Consider the following 20,724-nt stretch of genomic DNA (forward strand, 5'->3'; position numbering starts at 1 on the left):
GCTTCTTTGTAGTCTGTATTCAAAAAGGCTAAGTTCTTATAACAGTGTTGCTGTTACCATCTCCAATGTTCTCTTGGCTCCGCTCATTCCACTCTTCATTACTCCATGCAGCTCTTTCAATGGTTTTCTAAAATCAACCTGCTCGTCATTTCTCACATCATAGCAGTATTTCCCAACAATCATATAACAAAAATTGTTCAGGTATTCCCCAATTTATGGGCATCCCTTCAATTTCCAGTTCTTTGCTGTTACAGTGAAAGCTACTATAAATATTTTTGAATATACAGGTTCTTTTTCCTTTTTCCCTGATCACTTTGGGAAACAGGCCCTAATAATGGTGTTGCTGGGTCAGAGAGAATACAGTTTTACAATTCATTGGGCAGAATTCCAGATTGCTCTCAAACGGTTGTTGAGTAAGTTCACAGTTCCACCAACAGCATTTTAGTGTCCCAATTTTTCCACGTCTCCTCCAACATTTGTCATTTTTCCCTTCTGTCATTTTAGCTAATCTGACAGGTGTGACTATTTTTCAATGTTGTATAATTTACATTTGTCTATCAATGATAACTTAAGAGTGGCTTTTTTGACAATGTAGTTTTGATTTTTTTTCCCCAAAAACTGCCTGTCCATATCATTTGAAGAATGACTCATTTTTACAAATGTGACAAAATTCTCTATATATTTGAGATGATTCTTTATCCAAGAAACCATCTATAAATTTTTCCCCCACTTTTGTTTTTCAGTCTTAGCTTGACTAGATTAGTTTTATTTCTACAAAACTTAAATTTATTGTAGTCAGTTATTCATTGTAATTTCGTATTTTCTCTTACTCATAAATTCTCCAATCTGTAAGTTTTATAGGTAGTACTTATTTTCTGATAGCTCACAGCATGTGTTCATTTTGACCTTATCTTGGGTAAATGGTGTATGATTTTGGTCTGTACCCAATTTTTTTGTCATCTGCTTTACTAACAATTTTTATCAAATAGTGAATTTTTATCTCAAAAGTTTAAATCTTCACATTTAGTTATCAAACACAAGATTACTTAAAGTCATTTGTTACTGGGACTCTGTTCTACTGCTCTACCTTTCTATTTCTTAGCCAGTACCAGATAGTTCTAATAGTTGATTCCTTATAATATAATTTAAGATCTGTTACTGTTAAACCTTCTTCCATTACCTTTTTTTCCCACTAATTTCTTTGACATTCTTTTAATTTCTTATTTTCTTTTTAGTTCAATAAAATAATTTGGTAATTTAATTGAGGTGGTATTGAATAAATAGATTGGCTTTGGTAGTTGTCATTTCTACTATTTTGACTCTGTCCACCCAACAACAATGAATATTTTCTCCATTTATATAAATTTGATTCTATTTGTATAAAAATCTTTTATATTTATGTTTCTGTAATTCCTGTGTTTGTCTTGGCAGATAAACTTGCAAGTATTTTATATCTGTGGTTATTCTAAATGAGATGTCTACTTACAGCATCTTGTTGGTAATATATAGGAATGCTGATGCTTTATGTGGGTTTATTTCAAGAGTGGGTAATCTGTGGCCTTTTGACTGAATCTGAATTTTGCAGAACAGATTCTTTTATTCTGTAAATTTGGAATCAGTCAAAAGGCTACACTTAAGGATTTGGAAGGCCTCCTGGCCTTAAGGCCACAGATTTCCGACCCTGGTTTATTTTATATCCTGCTATTTGGCTAAAATTTGTTGTTTAAATTAGTTTTTTAGTTGAATTGCACTCTTAATATTTTACGAATATAGCATCATCATCTGCCCAAAAAAAAAAAAAAATAGTTGTATTACCTTATTGCCCATTCAATCTCTTTTTCTTCTCAGTTTAAATGAAACAGCTGCTTCTTCACTGTAGTTCTTTGTAGATGTCAAAAAGTCTCTTTTAAATTCTCCATCAGACTTTAGTTGCTGATCTACTTTGGAAATATGGCGAAGGGTAAATAAAAGACTTTAAAGATAAAAACTCAATATTGGCAATTATTGGACTCAAGGTTTTTCAAGGCCTAAAAATCATGAGTCTTCATTTTAATAAGTTTTTGGGGTTTTTTTAGATACAACAATACCTGCCAGTTTGGGGGATTTATTTATTGAATTTTATTACATTTCATTTTTAGGTGAAATGGTTACAAAACAACCTTTGATTAGAAGTATGCGAACAGTAAAAAGGGAAACTTTAAAATTAATATCTGGTTGGGTGAACCGATCTAATGATCCACAGATGGTAAGTAGGAAATTTATTTTGGGTTTTTTGTTCTCCTTTGGGAGGATCTATAAAAAGGTACCCTACAAACATTAAATTCTTTATGTATTATAATTCTAAATATTACATTAGAGAACTGAACTTTTCCTAAAAACTTGTAATTAAGTTTTTAAAAATCCTCCCTTTTTTAGCATAGTCAGAAAAAAATATGCATATATTGACAGTTTATGGTCAATACATTGATGAGAATTACTTAATCTTTCAAAAAATTGGTTTGTGGGCTTTTTGGGGGGATTTTTTTGGTGTCCTCCCACATCCCCAACAAAAGTCACCCCACCTCCCCAACTTAGATGTGAGGTGGAACTTTAATTTGTATTTGATTTAAAGCATGGAGGAGCACTTCTTTATCAAGCAAGGTATATAAAGGATTACAGAAAATAAAATATTTCAAAAGCAATTCTAAGGACTAGGAAGAGAGAGAATAGACTTTACTTTTTGTGATTCCAGATGGCAACTGGATTTGAGAAGTATGAGTTATAGGGAAAGCAGGTGTCTTCTCTGCAAAAGAAACTTGTGTGTCAATAGAAGAAACTGCCTTTACACATTTGTATTGGTAGATGATTTCTAGGTTTTGTGCATTGTTCATATTGTTGATTTTTGTCAAAGATTGAAAGTATATCAATATGAAACCATTAGTCTAGTCAATTTGGGATATTTTTAAGATATTAACATTTCAATGCATATAATTTACATGAGATAATTAAAACTTTTGACAAGCTTTAGAAGTATATCCAACAGGAATTGTTTAGGTGGTCTAGATGGGTAGGAAACAAGTTAATATGTGTATACATGCTTAGTGTTCAGTCATGTTTAACTCTTCCTGTCCCCATTTGGGGTTTTCTTGGCAAAGATACTGGCATGATTTACCACTTCTTCTCCACCTCATTTTACAGATGAAGGAATTCACACAAACAGGGTTAAATGAGTTAGCCAGGGCCACACTGCTAGTGTCTGAGGCCAAATTTGAGTCTTCCTGATTCCAGTCCAAGTACATACTCTGCAGCACCACCTAGCTGCCCTTTATACATATAATAAAAAACCACTATGTGGATATTAATTATGTAAGGTCTTAATTAAGTTAAAGAGCTAGCACTTCATAAACGAATCACGTATTTTCTCTGAAGTTTTTATAGGATTAGCATGGAACTTAATCCCTTAGATTTTGTTCCTCAGCTTGTAATTTTAATTATACTTGTTGAATAGTAGACTTTACTATAATCAATTTACAAAATATTATCCTAAGATACTGCTGGATGTGTCTTGATTATATATGTTAAGGGTCATGGTTAGAAAATATTAGATTTAACTTTTCTCTGAAGATCATATAATCTACTGTAAGCCATAGTAAATGGTGATCTGGTATTGATGTAGAATAAGTGAATGATATAGGGACTTCCTAGTTTCAGATTTACAGATTAAAATTTATTTTCTTGCCTCTTAACAGGTAGCAGAAAATTTCGTTCCTCCTTTGTTGGATGCAGTTCTGATTGATTATCAGAGAAATGTTCCAGCTGCTAGAGAACCAGAAGTACTTAGTACAATGGCCATCATTGTCAACAAATTAGCGGGGCACATAACAGCTGAAATACCTCAGATATTTGATGCTGTTTTTGAATGCACATTAAATATGATAAACAAGGTATACTACTTATTGATTTTGGCAATAACTTGTATAGACAGAATGATCCTGTAAATAGTGAGCATTAACCAGCCATTTTTCAAAAGTAACAAGGAACAACAATTTTTTTAAAAATCTAATAGTACACTAAGCTCTGTTTCCAAATTTTTGTTATGGAAAGGGCTGTTATGAATACTTGGATATGAATACTGGTGTTTCTTATTAACTTTTTTGGAACATAGACCTAGAGAGGGTTTGACTTAGAACTTCTGTGATCCTTTCTCCTCTAAATCATGTATCTATGGTATCACGAAATCGTAGGCTTGGTAGGTAATGTGTATTAGAAAATCACTCATCTGATACATCTTTGCTTCTTGATTCTCTTTTCTCCATATTCCCAAAATTGCCAGATTTGGAGCATAACTCCAAATTGATTTTCAGTTTGGTTTGGCCAATTTATTATTCTTAACAAGTTAACAGCCAATCTCATGTGTACCAGTGACCCTGTCTGTCCACAAACCTTCAATTATTGACTATTTCTGCTTCTTGTGATCTTTGTCACTTTGCTTAGTGAAAAAAAAAATCTAGTACTTGTTCTGATTTTTCTTTCTCATATTTTCTTACAATTGTCGATAGCTTCATGTTTGCCATTCCCAACATAAGTTGAGTAGTGTGAGTGTCATTTGAAATAGACATAGAAATAAGAAGTACCATGGTCCCTGATCTCAAGTACAATGAGTGTAATCTCCATAATATCTACATAAAATACAGTATTCTTTTGTATGTATGATGTGATGTTCCTAGGAATTACCAGGTTTAGGAATAGTGCTTCAAAAATTGGGTTACTTAATAGCATTTTGCACAAAGCATAACTCCTGGCACATGCCTGTTGATTAATGAATTACGTACATCAGCTTTTCAGTCACCCACTGATACTTTAGTGTTTGTGCTTGAAAAAGTTGACCCCAGAAATGTTTGTATAAAAACTACATAAAGGTAATAATTCATTCTCACTTGATACTCAAGACAACTTAAGGAAGAGGGTAAGACAGAAGTGAGTGGTTGCCAAGGTTGAACAGCCTCTTGGCGATAGTCCTCACAATTTTTTGTTTCTTTGCATTTTCTAAGTAATAGAACAATGGCATATAAACTTGACTTTTTTTTCCACTCTCCATCTATAGGACTTTGAAGAATATCCTGAACACAGAACAAACTTTTTCTTACTGCTTCAGGCTGTAAATTCTCATTGTTTCCCAGCATTCTTGGCCATTCCACCTGCACAATTTAAGTTAGTTTTGGATTCCATTATCTGGGCTTTCAAGCATACTATGAGGAATGTTGCAGATACAGGTAAAGAATATGAGAAATTTAGTTCTTATCATTCACCTCTCTGAACTGTTTTGTTGAAGTATTTATTACTTAAAAACTACAAGATAAATAGGAATTTAACTTAACAAATTTTATTTCAAAATGTATTAGTAGAATATGCTGATGTCTTGATGTAGTCAGAGTGCATGGCATTAGTTTGCTTCTAGAATGTAACAAAATTTAATTTGATATAGTAATGGATAGAGCTGCTTTGTTGGGCTGCTTGCACTTGGAAGAAAAGATAACAGTATGCTTTCTCTATCTCTTGACTATCTTCCATTCTGTAGGCATGTAGTATAGAGGATGGAAGAATTGAATTGAAACTGTGAAATGCAACAAAAATTTTATTTAAATTTAATTTTTAAAATTATGTACTTAATGCCTCTCCCCTCCAATTCCATATATGCAGCAGAACAGAAAGAGGATTCTTTCTCAAAGTATACAGTCTCCTATTCACAATTCTTTTAATAAATCCCACATCCTTTAACACTACCCTGGTTTTTGTTGCTTCCTTCTAAACTTTTTCCACATTTCTTAAGTACTTAATAAGATACACGTACAAAACGTCAGAGTCTACAAATAATTATGTATAAAAGATGGTAAAAATAAAATTTCTCCCCTTGTAGGATATATAATACATTAAAGTGGTTTAATAGGCTACATTACATTTAAATATTTTTGTGCCTTAGCCCACATTCAGGTAGGAATAGTTCAAAAGGGAGATTTTACATAAAGAATTTTATAGTAGAAAAGTCTATGAAGTGACTCCAATGAAGTCATGTTAGATTATCCACTATTTTTACTTTGGTTGCTAAAATAGAATTAATAGGAAAATAGAACATATTTCATATGTGCTAGTGTTTATCCCTTCAGTACAAGTGTTTCTATAAATACCAAGATAATTTTGTTGTTTTATCAATATTATGTACCTTAAGTAATGTGATAAAGACTGATTAAGTTTTGTTCTATATATTTTAGGCCTACAAATACTCTTTACACTCTTGCAAAATGTTGCACAAGAAGAAGCTGCTGCCCAGAGTTTCTATCAGACCTATTTCTGTGATATCCTTCAGCACATCTTTTCAGTTGTAACAGACACCTCCCATACTGCTGGTAAGAACATGAGGCCAAGTTCTGAATTCTGCAATAGGTTTCATCTGTGATTTTAACCTTGAAGAATATTGATGATTTTCATATTATCTACAGGTTTAACGATGCATGCTTCAATTCTTGCATACATGTTTAATTTAGTAGAAGAAGGAAAAATAAGTACACCATTAAATCCTGGAAACCCAGTTAACAACCAAATGTTTATTCAGGAGTATGTGGCTAATCTTCTCAAATCTGCTTTCCCTCACCTGCAGGAGTAAGTAGTGTATAGCCTTTAAAGTTTGCCTTTTGAACACAATTTGTAGAAATGTTGATGATTTCATCACTGTTTTTACTTTTCAGCGCTCAAGTTAAGCTGTTTGTAACAGGACTCTTCAGTTTAAATCAGGATATCCCTGCTTTCAAGGAACATCTTAGAGATTTCCTGGTACAGATAAAGGTATGTTATTCAGATTTTCTTATAATACCAACTTCATTACTGTGGAGTATATAGCAGGATACAAGATCCTTTAGTTTTAATAGAAAATTAACTAGGTATGGGATAGGTCAGGGGTGGGACCTTTTGACTGAGTCCCAGCTGTACATAACAATTCCTTTTTTAGGGGATTTGTTCTGCGAAGTTTGGGTTCAGTTAAAAGGCTAGTTAGGTTTTTTCCTGAATATTTGGATCCTGTTTATTAATTGGAGGCCCAACCTATTTTGGGGAGTTATATGAAAGGAATTGGGGTTAGGATTATATTGAAATAGGGAATTTTAGGGATAGAAATAAGAGATATGCCCTTGGATATATTGGGAAGATTTTTATTCACTTCTAAGCCTGGGATAGGAGGTTAAAATTAAGGCAACAATGGTAATATTGTGATGAGGGGAAGTCTACATGTCCTAAAGTATAGGCTTCTGCCATAGGAAAAGAGATAAAAGATTAATACACATTTGATTTTCTCATTTTTCTTATGTACCCTTTCACATATCACCACCTTTATTTCATTACCCCTACTTCACGCAAGCCAAAAAAGCCCACTTTCAAATTTTTTTTACATGATATGTATGGAATTTCCTATTTAATAGTAATTTACGTTACAAATTCATTTTTGGGTTCACAGAAGGCTTAAATTGAACTGCTCAAACTCTTGGAAAAATCATAGGGGGACATGAAGGGGGTGTTACTGATGTCTGATGTCAACATTAGTATATTTAAATTCATTGTGCTATCAGAAATTGAGATTACACAAGAAAGCCAGATTCTAAGATTAAATTCACTTGGAATCTCACTATTTTTACTCCAAGAATATCAAACACATGACCTGCAACACTCCTAAATTGTGCTGAACCAGATTAAAATGTAGTGGGAAATAATAAAACATAAACATGATCATTTGTGGCTAAGTTAATATTCTTGTCTCCCAACTCTATTTCAATTTGATGATACTGCTGTAACTGATAGTTTTTAATACAGGGTACAATTTTATGTTGGCTCCCACGTTATATTAAGTTACTGAAATACCAATAATTTGATGACCTGTTAAGGTAGCTGAGAAGATTTAGGAAAGAATTTTAGAGTTAAAGGCCAGTGTAGTAGGTAGCACAACGAATAGTATTGAACTTGGAGCAGGGAGAATTGTCTGAATCCTGCCACAGACACTTAAAAGCTCTTTAAAGACTTCCCTCCTTAACTGTCAGTTTCTTTGTTTGTAAAATTGGGATAGTAATAGCACCTACCTCAGAATTGTCGTGAGGATCAAGTGAAATAATTTTCATAAATGCCATACTGGGGATTGGGAGGGGTTTAATAGCACATTTGGTGGGGAGGGGAATATATATCCCAGATTTGAATGCTGTTTTTGCTATGTACCAAGCACTGTATAAATGTGAACTTTGTAAGTTGCTTAAGTTCACTGGGCCTTTGCTTCCTCTTGGCTTCCTAGAAAAGGAAGAGATTGAACTAGTAATTGAATGATCTTTCCCTTCCACATCTAAATTATTTTCAGTCCTATAAGAGTACATCATCTTATAGTGAAGCTCAGATTCTTTGCCAGTATCGTTCCTAATATCTTATAATGCTAGGTAGAACTTTAGCGTAAGCTTTTATTTGCTCAGTGTTTTGCACTGAGATTTTTGGGCACCCTGTATAATCTGCTTCACCTGAGTGAAAAGTGAGTTAAATGTCAATACCTCTGTTTTAGGAGATAAATATTTTTTACTTAGTTCATGTAGTGTGCTTTCAGTTCTTCTTGTGATGATTGCTATATGTAGTGGCTTTGAAACATGAATTTAAAAAATTTTTGATAACCTGTCCTATGGGTTTGTCGTGCCAGTTTAGCCAGGTTGAAGATGGTGATTGTTCTTGCACTATCCTGAGGCATTTATTTGGGAAATATTGTTTAATTGAAGTTTTTAAAATTTGGCATTTCTTTTTATTTGAAATATCTTTAAAAAGAAAAAACAAACTGAGTATGTTATGTGAAATAAGCATTTAAATGACCCTTTTTACAGGAATTTGCAGGAGAAGATACATCTGACCTATTTTTAGAAGAAAGAGAAACAGCCCTTCGACAGGCTCAGGAAGAGAAACATAAACTTCAGATGTCTGTCCCTGGCATCCTTAATCCACATGAAATTCCTGAAGAAATGTGCGATTAAAAATCAAAACAAGTTATGCTGTTTTTTTTTCTGTACAGCTGCTTTGTTGTGGTAGAAGAAAACAGCATTTGGATATTTGTTGACCAAAATGATGCCAATTTGTAAATTAAAATGTCACCTAGTGGCCCTTTTTCTTATGTGTTTTTTGTATAAGAAATTTTCTGTGAAATATCCTTCCAATGTTTAAGCTTTTGTTTTGGTCATCTTTATTTAGATTTGCATGAAGTTGAGAATTAAGGCATTTTAAAAAACAATATTACTTCATGCCCATTTTGTGACTGGGATGGGGGGAAGAAGCAAATTGAATTTGAAAAAAAATACTTGTAAATTCTATTGCAAAATTATACAATTTTTTCCTGTAACAATACCAATTTTTAATTAGGGAGCATTTTCTTTCTAGCCTATATTTCAGTCTAGAAGAAAAGGTAATGATAAAACAATTGCGTTGTTAAAGGATTATTATAGTGCTGCTTTGTCTTGAAGGTAGCACCACTTGGACTGAATTGGATGGCTAGACTACATGTATTACAAGTCTGTATGGCAAGTTTGCAGCAAGATCATGTGCATATCATCCCATTGTAAAGCAACTTCAAAGAGTATGGGAACACAGTTAGTTATTTTTACAGTTCTTTTTGTTTGTGTGTGTGTGCTGTCGCTTTGTCGACAACAGCTTTTTGTTTTCCTCAATGAGGAGTGTTGCTCATTTGTGAGCCTTCATTAACTCGAAGTGAAATGGTTAAAAATATTTATCCTGTTAGAATAGGCTGCATCTTTTTAACAACTCATTAAAAAAACTCTGGCTTTTGAGATGACTTATACTAATTTACATTGTTTACCATGCTGTAGTGCTTTAAGAACACTACTTAAAAGCAAAATAAACTTGGTTTACATTTATTTTTCCTTTATTGACTCAAAATTATTGATGTATTATTGAAAGTGGTAATCTTTGTGTTGAGTCAAAACTTAAGGTAAAGAAAGAATTTGGAAACTGGGACAAAAACAGTTGTATGGTAGACAGACAAATGTAGCTTTTAAATTGGTCTGTAATTACAGAAACGTGTGTATGTGTTTGTGTATATATATATATATATATATGTGTGTGTGTGTGTGTCTACAGATTATCAACCTATTTCTAAACACAAAAGTTTTGTGGGTATACCCTTGTATAAACCTCCTTTTTTTCTGTCCAATGGAGGTGAAGGAATAGAACATTTGTCAACCAAAATGAACTTCGTAGAATTTCAGGAAAACTAGTTGCCTTTTTAATTGTATTCATTGCTATCTTAAAATAAGCTCATTCTACTTTGTTTCCTTTTAATATCTAGGGATTAATTCCATCTGAATTCTGTGGTTTCATTAAAGAAAGGAGGGTGTGGCTAGATTTGAGTATTTTGAGTTTGGGACAAAAAATGGGTTGACAATTAGAAGGGATCTGGGGAAAGAAAGTTGTAGAGAAAGGGAGTACAGAAAAGGGCATCATTCGGTCCAGTTTCATCTCTGATAGAAACATTAAAGAGCCAAAACAAGTAACCCTCTGTACACAGTCAAGACTTGAGAACTTGGTGTTAAGGGTGGTGGTTTTTGTCATTCAGAATCGTAAGGCTACCAGCTGCCCACCTCTTCTGTGGGTGGGCAGCAGAAAAGGCATTTGTCAGAATTTGTTTTCTGGTGACTTGTGTTTTAACTTCAACCAAAAAGAAGTTGTTGTAGTGTAATGTTTATATGCTACATCTTAAATATACTTTAAAGCTTTTTTTGTAAGACAAATCACTTCATGATAATGAATGTAATTTTAAAGTTGTACTATAACTATTTAAATAGAAAATTATTTAATGCCTTGTGAAAACTGTCGCAATTTCTAGGTTGTAGCTGTAGTAAATCTTTGGAAAGCATAAAAAATGGAGTTTGGTACATCTGGTCATAGTTCTGTGCCTCTATTTATCTTGGTTGCAACACCTCAAGTTATCATGATGCCATAGTCTGGACAATAAATATTCATTCACTCAATTTTTCCTATATGGATAGCTATGCTACTGCACCCATTTTGTTTTAAAATACATTGGACATATCCCATGCTAGATGAAATCTTAGCTTGGGACAAAAAAGGCAAAAACCAGAAAAAATTTTGGATAACATTTACAATTATTGTCCTAGTAGTCTCCCACTTAGATGAGAGACTTAGATGTTTTATTACCTTTCCAAGTACCTTCCCCCCACCCCCCATCAAGAAGTTTTATGTCCTTTTAGAGATGTCATGAATGTACTCATGGACATTAGCTATCCACTTGTTTGCTGTTACATGTCTTTCCACACTTCTTAAGAGGAAAGGCACTACATTTGTTGGTAAAGGGTACTATCTGGTGAAGAAACTCCCTCTACCAATGCAAGGCAGCACCTTTGCTGTCAAATCTAATTAGGACAGAGATACCTAATCTTTTTTGTGTTGGGGATCCTTTTGTCAATTGGTAAAGCCTTTAAATTGTTTGTCAGAATGTTTTTAAGTGCATAAAATACATAGGATTACAAAACAAATGTTGAATTATAGTTGTCAAATAGAAACGAGTTCACCAACCTCTGGATTGGTTAAAGGACTTGTTTTAGGTCAAAAAGTGTATGTCAGAGGGAGGACTTGAATCCAGGTCTTTCTGGCTGTGAAGCCAGCTGTTTTCACTATATTGTATTGCTTCTCTGTGTTTTTACTGCACAAGAATCCATTAGTTCATACACTGTTTTTAGTTGTAGCTTTTTTCTAGTTCTTGCACTATCACAGAGTGCTGCTATGAATATTTTGGTATGTGCTTGTGTCTGACTTCCTTGAGGGTCCCCATTGGGGGAACTGTTGGGTTTAAAAAGTATGTTCTGTTTGGTCAATTGACTGATTCCAAACAAATTCGTAACAGCTGTACCACTTAGTTTCTCCAGTAAATACATCAGTGTGCCTGCTTGTCTTTCTATTTAGGATGAGCTTTTGAGCTATTCTGTATCTCGTCTAAGAGGCGCTGCAATGTTGGGGGGGGGGGGGGCTGTGAAATCTAAATGCTGTAATTCACAAAAACGAACATCTGGAGGACCTGACTCTCTCCTTTGGGTTTTGTGCTAGATCTTCATGATGGTGGACTATGCCATTGGTGAAGTTATGTCTCCTTTTATCCCTCTTGATGTTATAACGATTAGCATTAGCCTTTGTCAGTGTTTTCATCTATTGAATCAAATTCAGTAGATTGTATTGTGCTCCATTGTATGCTGATTTTAGTACCTACAAAACTTGTTTTGCTGGTTTTAAAAAGTGACACCTATACAAAAGTCTTTAAAATTTTTTCAAAACTTATTCATGATTAGGGGTGTTACTCTAGAAATGCCCAAGGAAGAAGAAAATTGATCTTAAGTATATCAACACTTTATTGTGCAAATGTGAATAAAAATATATAAGCAAGCATGGTGGGTACTCAGGCTAATAATTTGGTTCTAATTATCACAGGATAAGACAGTTTAGACTTTGAATTACCTAACTGAGTCTAAGTTAGTGATTATATTAGTGGAAAGTATTGTGTTTATTTCCACAAGTATTTGGGAGAATTTTCTACGTTGATATAGTCTACATACATTGTCAAGTCAGGTTCTAAACTAACATTTATGGCATGTGTTTGCAAAAGCACTGAAAGTCAAGAAGTCATTATAATAAAAGCCACTGATATACTTAGAAAATGGCATTATTAAGAACATTGGGGAACAAAAAAGTACATAAATACTGCTTAATAGGTCTGTGATAATCTGATAGTTAAGCAGAGTTTTCCACATGTAATAGTTCTTTAATTAGCAAAACAAGAGTGGCTGGAACGGGGAAATACTGTTACAGAAATGGCAGCCAATAGCAAACATTAGATGCATATTATGTGCAAATTCACTGTGCTGTAATTGTTAAAACACATAAGACTTCTACTTTTACACACTTTGTAATGAGCTAGTAGTTAGACAATTATCTAGTAAGGGTCTAGCTATCTTTAAAAGTAACATGCTGTAGTTCCCTTAGGTAGGGATTTTACTATTCAAAATTAAGTAAAAGTAAGATAGGATATTTTATTCTGGAGGTAAAAGTAAAGGTATTTAAAGCCTTAACTAGAAACAGAAAGGTTATATTAGTATTTTTCCCAGGAAACATGAGGCACAAGTGTATTCAATATAAAGTATCTCACCTGAGTAATAGGATTTGCATCCCACTCCCTATAGCCTCAGATTACTCCCGTTCCTCTCCAGTACTAGACTACTCCAGTAATAAGTTCCCAGGGAAGATAAGCACCCTTGGAGCTCTGAGCTCAGATCAGAGGGGTGCCACCCAAGCAGAGAACAGTAATCACCCCCTACATCACAAGGCTCTCAAGTTTACAACAAACTGACAAATTGTCCTGGAGTTTAGATAAACTTGGGACCTGCTAGCATCTTCCCAGCATCTGTTAATCACAGACTATCTGAAAACAACCCAAAATAAGATAATCTAAAATGTAATGTCAGACAAAACCCAGAACCTTCAAACTAAAAAAAAAGTGCTGCCAAGTAGCCTAAAGAAGGAATTCAAATTAAAAACAAATTTTAAAGATGCAACTGAACCAGTACCACAGTCAGGATAACAGTTGGGCAGCTACCAGTTTAAAGGGTGAGAGTTTGAATATGATACTCTGAAAGGCAGAATATAAAAGATGATTCAAGAATTAGCTCACACAAAACAATATAATTGTACAGGCCAAAATGGACCCTTACACTGCCGATTTAAAAAAAAAGGCCTGAGCTTAAAAAAATCTTTAAAAAATGCAAATGAAGGTGTTAAGAGAAACCTATGAAAATAGTTTAATTTGAATTATTTCCAACATAAGGAGGGAAAATAGCGCTACAGAACACTGATATCTTCATATATGGAAAGTCTTAGAGGGAAATAAGACAACAGGGTCTAGAGGTTACTTTGTATTATGGAAAAACGGAAAAGGAGTATACTAGAAATTATAGGAAGGTGGTTGAAATTTGCTAATAATTAAGGTTTACCAAAAAAAAAAAAACCCTACAAATCTGGTTGAAAGGATGAAAGAAGCCAATATCACATTTTATATGATTTCACTTTCATTTGAACTGGATAGAGAGAATTGAACACAAATCAAGAATGTGGAATAGAAAAAACATCAAGTGCATAAAAGACAAGGGAGTGGGGGCTGAAGGTGGGTAAAATAACAGGCATTAGTGTAAGGAAAATACTACAGTTTGAGAGGGTAGATCTTGAAGGTTAGATTAAATGGAAAATGTGTAAAAAATCTAATCAGGATCTGGATGAGGGGAACCGAAGAAAAGTGGAATGAAAACAGTATGTTCTCATTACCCTTGTAAAGAAGGAGGTGTTGGTCAAAGTAGAAGATGAAAAGATGAACTACACAATAGTCATAACCAAGAACATAAATGGTATGAACTTAGATGAAAGTAAAGAAGAGCATGGCACAATAGATTAGAAGGCAACATAGAAACAAAATTAACAATAGGATTTTTTTTTTACACTCCGCATTAACCAAAAGCAAAGGTAGTAATAAATTCAGAGAAAGTAATAGTAAAATGGATGCATTTAAGTTGCATATTTAAAAGCACACTGACCAAAAAAAAAATTGGAACTAAATAGGATGGGCCTGGTGATTTTATTGGAACAGGGAATTCTCAGATAAGGAAACTCAAATCTGTTACAGATTGGTTCTTTTTAGCCACTTCTCTACAATGTATAGTTGTATGGAGTTACTAGGGTACCAAGAGATTAGGGAGTCAAGACCCCAGTTCAAATGTGATCTCAGACACCAGCTTTGTAAACCTCAGCCTCATTTAACCCTGTTTGCCTCAGTTTCCTCTTCCATAAAATGAACTGGAGAAGGAAATGGCAAACCACTCTAGCATCGGCCAAGAAAAGGCCAAATAGGGTCACTGAGAGTCAGACGTGACAAATGACTGAACAGCCAAACAAAGATTAAGCAATTTGCCCAAGGTCCATAAACAGTATAATAAAAATAAGAACGGGTCTTTGAAGAAAGTATTAAAAATTAATTGGGACACAGTAACATAATCCTAAAGAATCAGTAGGTCATGGAACATACCATAGAAACAACAGGCAATTTAATCAGAGACAGCATACCAAAACTTTGAGATTCAGTTAATGGCAGAAAATTTATGTGTATAAACACTTTAATCAGCAAGAAAGGGAATATCAGTGAACTGGGCATGTGACCCAAAATACTTGAAAACCAACACACCATCCAAAAATTCTAAAAATACAAATTTCAAAAATTAAAGACTAACAGTTGAAAGCAAGAATAGCATTGAGTTGATATAACCAAGACTTTTTTTAAAAATCTAATAAATGGCTAACGTTTTTTAAAAGATAAAGGGAAACATTAAAATGGCTATTATAAAGCAGGAAGAATTCACAACAAATGAAATAAAGGAAATATATTTTGCTCAGGCATATGCTAACAAAATGAATTAGATGGAATGGATTAATATTTAGGAAAAAATAGTCGGATTAACATAACAAAAAAGAAAATTAACCCAATTCCTCCCCCCCAGAAAAAAATTGGAGAAGCCATAGATCCCAAAGAAAAAAAAATTCCAGAACCAGATGGTTTTACAAATAAATTCTATCAATGTTCAAAGAACAGTTAATTCCAGTATTATATAAACTATTTGCCAACATAGAAAAAGAAAGGATCCTTCTAAATTCTAGGAAATGTATATGGCTGTGCTACCTAAGTCAGAGAGAAACCAAATAGAGGAAAAAACTGTAAAACTATCCATAATGAATATTAATATAAAAATATCAGACAAAATACTAAAACAATACAAGAACAATTTTCTTTAAATTATATGCCATAGTCAAGTAGGATTTATGCCAGGAATGTAGGGTTGATTCAATATAAAGAAAATATTAAACATAATAGGACACTAATAATAAAAAGGTTTTCATCAACATCTGACAAAATATACCAAAATAATCCCCAAATAGATACTTCGATAAAAAAGGTCATAAACAGAGAAACAACTATGAATTGGGGGGAATTCATGACCAAGCAAAGGATAGATAGGATCACAGAAGATAAAATGGAGAATTAGGCTACATAAAATTGAAAAGGTTTTGCAGAAACAAAATCAACATGGTTAAAATTAGAACATAAACAGTTGACTGGGGAAGAACTTTTTTGCAGCAAATTTCTTGGATATACAAGAAATATTTGTTGTTGTTCAGTCATGTCTGACTGTGATCCTGTTTGAGGTTTTCTTGGCAAAGATACCAGAGTGGTTGGCTATTTCCTTCTCCAGCTCATTTTACAGATGAGGAAACTGAGGCAAACAGGGTTAAGTGACTTGATCAGGAACAAGCTAGTAAAGTGTCTGAGGCCAGATTTGAACTCAGGAAGATGTCTTCCCAACTCCAGGCCCAGAACTTTTATCCATTAAATCATTCAGCTGTGCACAAGAAATATAGGTATCTCAAAAGTCTTAGTGCAGTTTTAAACTATTAAAGCTTTAAAAGGTACTAAGATTCTTGAGACACCCTATATAAAGAACAGATCAATTCTATAAGAATAAGAGCTATTCCTCAATAGATAAATGACCAAAGGAGAATTCTCTTTTATTATAATTATTAATTTTTAACTTATTTCTTTTAATTTTGAGTTCTATATACTCTCTCTCCCTTTAGTCCCTCCCTTACCCAAACAGTAGCACACTCATTATACATAGGAAATTATGCAAAACATTTCAAAGAATAGTTCTTAGAGAGATTCAAGGGAGGAGGAAGGGAGCTATGAGAAATTATGGTGATATTTTTTAAAGACCAATAAAATCATATTAAAATAATAATAAATGATTGAACTTTGGGCTACACTGTCAGGAGAAATTGGGAACATTTCACTCATCACCACTAAAAGAACCCTACAGATTGGACTGCCACAGTCATCTGACTATTCTTGAAGTATCCATTGTTTTATCCATTCATCCATCCATCCATCTAGCTACCTATCTGTCTCTTTCTCCTGTAATTAATTGGTTCCCCCCCCAAATGAGGATTTCTACTTAAAAGTTAGAACAGATAATTGCATACGAAATTGTGAATATCTAATATATGTATATCTTGTGTGTGTGTGTGTGTGTTCGTCCTTTGTTGCCAAAGAAGACCATGCCCTCAGAGAAATGATGACATGACTTGTACTTGACTTTGTTTTGAGTGAGGGGAGGGCTGTGCAGGTCACCAGCTCACTTCTCCTCCAGAGCCGTCTGAATCCAGTGAGCAGATATTCGTCAGGATGACTGGAGATGACCCAGGATGATGCAGTTGGGGTTAAGTGACTTGCCCAAGGTCACACAGCTAGTGAGTGTCAAGTGTCTGAGGTGAGATTTGAACTCAGGTCCTCCTGCACTGGTGCTCTATCCATTGCACCACCTAGCTGCCCTACATCTTACTTTTTAAAAAAATATCATAGGTCAAAGGGCTATAAAATTGTGCATACCTTTTGACCTAGCAATACCACTATTAAGACTGTACCCAAAAGAAAAAGGGAAAGTGCCCATGTAATACAAAAATAGAGCAGCTTTTTTTTTGTGGTAAATGAATTAGAGCCTGAGGGGGTATTCATCAACTGAGGGAAATGGCTGAACAAATTGTAGTATATGATTTTGGTGGAAAATTATTGTGTGGGAATAAATGATGAAAGAGATGTTTTCTGAAAATCCCGAGAAGGCATATCAACTTATTGAAAGTGAAGTGAGCAGGACTAAAGGAACATTGAACATAGTAAAAACAAAATTTTAATGATAACTGAAAGAAAGACTTGTTACTCTGATCAGTGCAGGGATCCATCACATTTCCAAAGGATCTATGATGAAAAATGCTATCCACCTCCAGAGAGAGAATTGATGGACTCTGAATACAGATGGAAACACATTTTTTCCTAATTTTTCTTGCTTTTCTTTTTCAATGTGGCTAATGTGGAAACATTTTGCATGACTTTATGTGTATAATGGGTATCATTTCTTGCCTTCTCTGTGGGTGAGGAAGAAAGAAAATTTTGAACTGAAAATAAAAATTTTAAATTAAAAGTAAAAAATGTTAAAGTATGTGAGAAATTTAACATAGTATTTTAAAAAAGATACAAACTATCATCAGTTATAATTTTAAATGCTTTAAATTACTAATAAATAACAAATAATTAAAGAAGTGCAAATTAAATCAACTTTGAAATTTTACCTTACACCCATCAGATTGACAAGGATAACCAAAAAAATGTAATTTATAATTAGAAAGGCTTAGGAGAAACAAGAACATTAATGCATTATTGGTGAAGCTGTGAATTGGTCCAACTTTCCTGAAAGGAATTTGGAGGTATAACCCAAAAGCTAATAAACTCTACATACCTTCTGATCCAGCAACACCACGACTAGATAAAAATGGTATGGGTAATGTCTTTTGATTCATGAGTAAATTGGATTTAAGTGAGGCAGAGTTGCACGAAGTCATCAGCTTCACTCTCCTCCACAGTCATCATACTCCAGCGACAGGACAGAGTCAAAGACTGGCTCGGGATGCAGTGGTGTCTTTCGTGTCTAACCAAGCTCTAAGCGCTCCACATCTCCTGCTTCAGCTGCCTTCACGGCTGTTGGAACAAATTGTTCTCATCTGCCCATTCCACCAAGGGAAGTCTTCACATGCTTGGGCAGACATCCTCCAACTCACAAATGGGTTTGAGACCCCTTGGTTACCGTGAACCTGGTTTGGCCTGGGCAGGTGATCATATAGTGGTCAGAAGAAGCAATGCAAGGACATTCTCAAGCTTCCCTCAAGAACTCTGGATTTGATTGTGCTACATGGGAGACACTGGCACAGGACCGCTCCACATGGTGTGCCCACATCAGAAAGGGTGCTGTGCTCTATGAGCAAACGCAGAATTGAAACAGCACAAAGGAAATGTAGGATGTGCAAATTTGGAGTAACCACCCCAAATATTCACACGGACTATTTGTGCCCGATCTGTGGAAGGACACTCTGAGCTTATATTGGTCTGATCAGCCACAGTCATATGCACTGAAATTTCACTTCATCATGGTGATGTCATTTTGATCCTCTTTGAGAACGAAGGACAACAACCAACCAACCATGACTATAGGTATATATATCCTACAGAGATTAAAGAATGAGGGAGAAAGGCATATATATACAAAAATGGTTATTATAACAGTTCTGTGTATAAAAAAAAAGACCTGGAAACTCTGGTGGGTGAAAGATCAAATGACTGAGGAAACAAAGGCAAATCTTCCAAGCATATCAATTCATTAAGATTGCCTGACAAAATTGGAACCAGTAGCATTCCTCAGCTTGGACACTGGAATCAGAATTCAGGGGGAAACAAATTTTTATAAATTAAAAACAATCAAATAAGGACAATAAATTAAAAGGAAACAATTAAACAGGATATATTAGGTGATCTGATTTCTAATTATAGGAAAGATGAGGGACTTTCCAAGTGCGTATGGGGAGAATGAACAGATGTAATTCCCTAAAATAAGAAAAAGAGGTGTCCCACTCCCCATAAGTGTCTATATACAATCAAAGGAACATGGAAACAATAACTAATTGATCAGTATGGGGCCAGTTTCCAGATAAGACATATGGGTTACTTGAGATGTAATAGTTGTGAGAAAACTTCATGCATCAATCTTTGGATCCAACTGCATTTCTGGTCAGCATAACCTAGGCATCTCTAAATAGCAGGGAGAGGTGGTCCAGCTTCCCAACTGTGTAGGGCTAGGTTCAAACAATGGAATAAAGTTTCTCTCAATTCCTACAACTGAGTAAAGTTTTCTCACAAGACAAAAGTTGGACTAGACCCATAACTGAATAGAAAAGGAACTGAGCTAGCTCCGGAATTGAATGACAAAAAGAAGTCATTGTGGTTCACTCCATTCCCATTATTGTTTGCTGTAATAATCCCCTCACTTCCCTCAAAATTAAGAGAATATTACTCAATTGGTGGAATGACTAAATAAATTATGGTATAAATTTAATAGAGTATTACTTAGTCATAAAAATGATAAAAAGAAGAACTTAAAGAAAATTTCAGAAGACTTTTATAAAAAGATGCAAGTGAAATGAACAGAATCAGGAAACCTTTTTATAATAACAATGTTGTAGAAACCAGTAACTTTGAAAGACTTAGGAAATTTGAATGGCAACTGGTCAGAAAGAGATTATAGGGGAACCTTTGCTGATACAGGGTAGAGCTGGTGCTGACTGGATTGCCTATACACAGTTCTGGGTTGCAATTTCAGGACAGAGAAGAGTCCTTGGTGTTGGTCTGAAAGGAGCAGGGTCCTAGTCATAGTTCCAAGACAAAGGAGATAATCAGAAAAACTACATTTTATTAAAAGACACCTTCAACAATGAGGTAAAATAAAAAATTTTTACAGCATTTTCTCTGATATGTTGAGTTGTTTTTCAGACATGTCTGACTCTTTGTGATCTCATTTGAATTTTTCTTAGCAAAGATAATGGAGTGATACCATTTCCTTTTCCAAGTCATTTTACAGATGAGCAAACTGAGGCAAACAAGGTTAAGAAACTTGCCCACATAGGGTCACATAGATGGTAAGTGTCTGAGGCCAGATTTGAACTCAGGAAGATGTCTCCCAGATT

General features: G+C 34.3%; 1 protein-coding gene across 5 annotated transcripts in view; it reads left to right on the plus strand.

Annotated features, from left to right (window-relative positions):
• The window catches only part of XPO1 (exportin 1), a 50,931-nt gene extending 41,017 nt beyond the window's left edge, over positions 1-9,914 (plus strand). For all 5 annotated transcript variants that reach the window (XM_072635460.1, XM_072635461.1, XM_072635463.1 and 2 more), the window contains 7 exons: positions 2,139-2,245; positions 3,729-3,923; positions 5,084-5,252; positions 6,249-6,383; positions 6,477-6,636; positions 6,723-6,819; positions 8,874-9,914. In XM_072635460.1, coding sequence (XP_072491561.1) covers positions 2,139-2,245; positions 3,729-3,923; positions 5,084-5,252; positions 6,249-6,383; positions 6,477-6,636; positions 6,723-6,819; positions 8,874-9,020 — 1,010 coding nt within the window. In that variant the 3' untranslated portion in view covers positions 9,021-9,914. The remainder of the gene's footprint in view (positions 1-2,138; positions 2,246-3,728; positions 3,924-5,083; positions 5,253-6,248; positions 6,384-6,476; positions 6,637-6,722; positions 6,820-8,873) is intronic.
• Positions 9,915-20,724: the final 10,810 nt, after the last annotated feature.

The sequence above is a fragment of the Notamacropus eugenii genome, chromosome 1, assembly GCF_028372415.1.
Source record: "Notamacropus eugenii isolate mMacEug1 chromosome 1, mMacEug1.pri_v2, whole genome shotgun sequence".
NCBI classification, from domain to species: domain Eukaryota; kingdom Metazoa; phylum Chordata; class Mammalia; order Diprotodontia; family Macropodidae; genus Notamacropus; species Notamacropus eugenii.